This window comes from Nothobranchius furzeri, chromosome 8, assembly GCF_043380555.1.
Source record: "Nothobranchius furzeri strain GRZ-AD chromosome 8, NfurGRZ-RIMD1, whole genome shotgun sequence".
Classification (NCBI taxonomy): domain Eukaryota; kingdom Metazoa; phylum Chordata; class Actinopteri; order Cyprinodontiformes; family Nothobranchiidae; genus Nothobranchius; species Nothobranchius furzeri.
In genome coordinates, this window is record NC_091748.1 from 50,954,341 (window position 1) to 50,958,177 (window position 3,837).

General features: G+C 44.9%; 1 protein-coding gene across 1 annotated transcript; it reads left to right on the top strand.

Moving 5' to 3' along the window:
• Positions 1-403: 403 nt before the first annotated feature.
• On the top strand, positions 404-2,899 carry rxfp3.2b (relaxin family peptide receptor 3.2b). The gene has a single exon (XM_015974841.3). It carries the CDS (start codon positions 621-623, stop codon positions 1,824-1,826), a length of 1,206 nt encoding a protein of 401 aa, XP_015830327.1. The 5' UTR covers positions 404-620; the 3' UTR covers positions 1,827-2,899.
• Positions 2,900-3,837: the final 938 nt, after the last annotated feature.

A 3,837-nucleotide genomic window follows, 5' to 3' on the forward strand; every position in this document is an offset into this window, starting at 1 on the left:
CTCACACGCGCGCGCACACACACTCTTAATGAGATAAAAACACACAACCTTAATGAATAACGTTTGTTTGATTTTATTTTTAATATTTACGCATTTCACGTAAGTTAAAAAAAAGTTTGGATTCACTAGAAGGAAGTATTTATTTAGGGATTTGTTGAAAGACCTCAGCGGAGGTCGGATTTCAGAGCATTCTCTGCGCTTCGGCGCATTTGACACGCAGACTGTCTGCTTGTCACAAATAAAAGATATAAGAAGGTCAAGGAGTCAGAGCGTAAACAACTGGCTCTTGTGAAACTGCGCCAGCCTCACCTCTGTCGGGGTGAAGCTTTGATGTGGCAGTAATCAGGGGACGGATTCGCTTTCTTCCAATCACCGCGCTGGCGAGATGAACCCCGTCCGCGGTGCCGCTGCGCTCTGCGCGTTCACGCCAGAGCTATAAGCAGCCGTGGCGCGCAGAGAGCTGGCAGAGTTGAAATGAGAGGAGGCATCATCGCGCCGGATGCTGCTGGAGTCTGAGCCATCAGGAGGGCTGAAAATGCCATCAGGGCAAACTTTTTCTGTGTGTCTTTGGTGACACACGGCTGCTTTCTGACTTTGGAGGTGAGGAGAAGAGTTCAGGCATGTCTCTGAATGAGACTGGAGTCCAGACGGTGGCTCCAGAGACATGTGAGCAGCAGCTTTTACAGGAGGACAATGCTGGAAATGGTAACGGAGGTTCCACCAGCAGCAACTTGTCGCTGCACTGCTGGCTGCAGCTCCTGACAAGGGAATCCATCATGGAGTTTCAAGGAGACAGCTCCAGCGTTGTGGTACGTGTGATGATAGCTTGTGTGTACTCTATAGTCTGCGCTCTGGGGCTGGTGGGAAACTCACTGGCTCTGTATCTGCTGCTCTCACGCCACAGGAAGAAGCAGTCATCCATCAACTGCTTTGTGATGGGGCTTGCGATCACGGACCTGCAGTTTGTTCTGACCTTGCCCTTCTGGGCCGTGGACACGGCCCTGGACTTCCGCTGGCCCTTTGGCCGAGTGATGTGCAAAATCATCAGCTCCGTCACCACCATGAACATGTACGCCAGCGTGTTCTTCCTGACAGCCATGAGCGTGGCACGTTACTACTCCATCTCATCGGCGCTGAAGATGCACAGCCGAAGGGCAGCTGCAGCCCGGGCCAAATGGACCAGCCTCGGCATCTGGGCCGTCTCTCTGCTGGCCACTTTGCCTCATGCCATCTACTCCACTAGCGCCGAGGTGTCGGACGAGGAGCTTTGCCTGGTGCGTTTCCCAGACTCGGGCAGCTGGAATCCACAACTTCTTTTGGGTTTGTACCAGCTGCAAAAAGTCTTGCTGGGTTTCCTGATCCCTCTATTCATAATCACAGTCTGCTACCTGCTTCTGCTGCGTGTCATCCTCAGCCGGCGCATCGCAGGAGCAGCAGTCCCAGAGGTCAAGCAAGGTCGGCAGAATCGCCGTTCCAAAGTGACCAAATCCATCGCTATTGTGGTTCTGTCCTTCTTCTTGTGCTGGCTTCCAAATCAGGCTCTGACTCTCTGGGGGGTGCTCATAAAATTTGACCTTGTCCCCTTTAGCAAGGCATTTTACAACACCCAGGCCTACACCTTCCCCCTGACTGTGTGCCTGGCGCACACCAACAGCTGCCTCAACCCTGTGCTCTACTGCCTGGTTCGCAGGGAGTTCCGGGCAGACCTCAAGGAGCTTCTCCTCCACGCCACGCCGTCCTTCAGGAACTTGACTCATCTGCTGCGTCGCAAGGCCAAAGTGGCGGAGGCACCACCTGTCCTGGTGCTGGTCCAAATGGACGTGTGACTCGGAACAACATCCTACTGTGACAAAGAAATTGAAAGAGCAAATAACTAACTCACAAAGTATACTGGCCATATTGATCTGGAGACGCTAGCTGTGAGACAGTATTTATTTTAGCCTTCCCAAAACAGAAAATCGCACTTCTCTCCGGCTGTAGAGGACAACATAATCACAGCAGACAGCGCTGTGGGGGTGTGCACCAATTTCACTGTCGTCTCTGAGACTCACTTTGCTGCATATCCTTTTGTTGTTACAGCTCTCTACTTCACTCTGTGTCTGATCGGTAAAATATCTGCTCTCCGGAAAAAAATATCATGTACAAATACAGGGGGGAAAAAAGATGTGAGCCATTCCATTTTTGTATTTGTGGAGTTTTGGGGTGCTTTCTGTGAACATCTAAGATGTGTAGAAGTTTTAGCTTTACCATAAATGCAGTAACACGGCGCATATTCATTGTTAACTCTGCAGATTTAACATTTGTGTTGATGTTGGGGAAAATGTAACCACGTGTCATTTATTTTTCTAAACATATAAATAGCATACCCCTTGCATATTGCATCATCTTGAGAAAAAAGGCTGAAATTGGACCAAATGAAACAATAAAAAAGCAAATAAAGAATAAAAACTTCAATCAATTTCCTTTTTTTTTAGGCAAGGCCACTATGCAGCCTCTAAAAACAGAACATTTACACAAGGTTTGTTTTTAAGGCAACAATTTCTCATGTGAGCTAAGGATGTTTGTAGAGTTGTGTGCAAACAAGTAGAACAGCTTTTGCTCGCTGGATGGCTCCCATTTGCTCTGAGAGGCGGCACGTAGCCTCACAAACACACATAAGCAGTTTTCTCTAAGCAGCAGAAGTGTCAGATTGAACATGAATAATTTAGATTTGCATCAAATTTGCATCGTTTTCAATCCAGGCCATTCATTCTTAAAAATGAGGACTTTTTTATTTACCGTTTCCTGTAAGCGTATTTGCTTTTCTGGGAAATCACGCAGTTGCTTATCATATCAGCTGCAGGGTACGAGTTTAAATGATTAAAATTAAAAAGTGAAACAGGGCATTTTTTCTAATTATTGTTTATTTTTTACTTCTTTTATGAAAGAGATGTTTTAATAAAACAAAATAACGACAGGTGAGATGTATTCTGAATAAAAGCTTTCAAACAGAACTTTTTTTTTTGAAGAATTGGGGCTGAAGGTGAAGTCAAAATTTGCAGCACACGCCGTACGTGTTGAAATTTAAAAAAGTAACCAGAGGCGCTGATGGTGTTGTAAAACTCTGGCAGGAGGGCTTGTCTTGTCTTTTATTAATGAGATTTAATTATATGTGATTCTGTATTTGCACAGTGCCTCTTCTGCCAATAACAGCATCAGCAATGTGCTGCAAAGCCCATCTGTAATCAAAGGAGGGACTGATGGTGCCTGCGCATCAAAGGTGTCCTCCGATGGAGGGAGGCAGCATTTATTTTTCCTGATGGATAAGGAGAAATTAAAAGATAAATTTTGACTCTGATGAATCAGTCTGGCAATGCAAGCTCATGATAGTTTTACATTTATTCCTAATGAGGTGTTAATAACTGACCCAGTCAAGCTTCTGCTTTGCATCCACCTCAAACAAAAGACACTAAAATCACTTCCACAGTGGGAAAATACCTTTCAGTTCTAATGGTGTTTGTGCTGCTTGCTTTAACATCTGCCTATATATTTTTTATTTTACTGCCATTAATGGTGAATTTAAATGTGATTTGTGTTCTTCCTCGTAACTAATGCACCACTGGCAAAAATTAAAGCTCTCCTGGATGTTATTTGTGAAGTGGTAAAATTGCAGATGTATAAAAAATATATTCACTAGCATCTGATTATACATCAGAGTCCGTTCAGATACATTTGTTTTGATGCCATGTTGCAGTTGACGTAAATTCAACCAAAGTTGTAGGTACCTGTCATTGTCCTCAGTTTGGAGAGATAGAGATTGGTGTTGAGTGGATTATTATTAATAATAATAATAATAAT

Bases quoted from the DNA above. Each gene is read 5' to 3' on its own strand.
- rxfp3.2b (XM_015974841.3), top strand. From the start codon at position 621: ATGTCTCTGAATGAGACTGGAGTCCAGACGGTGGCTCCAGAGACATGT.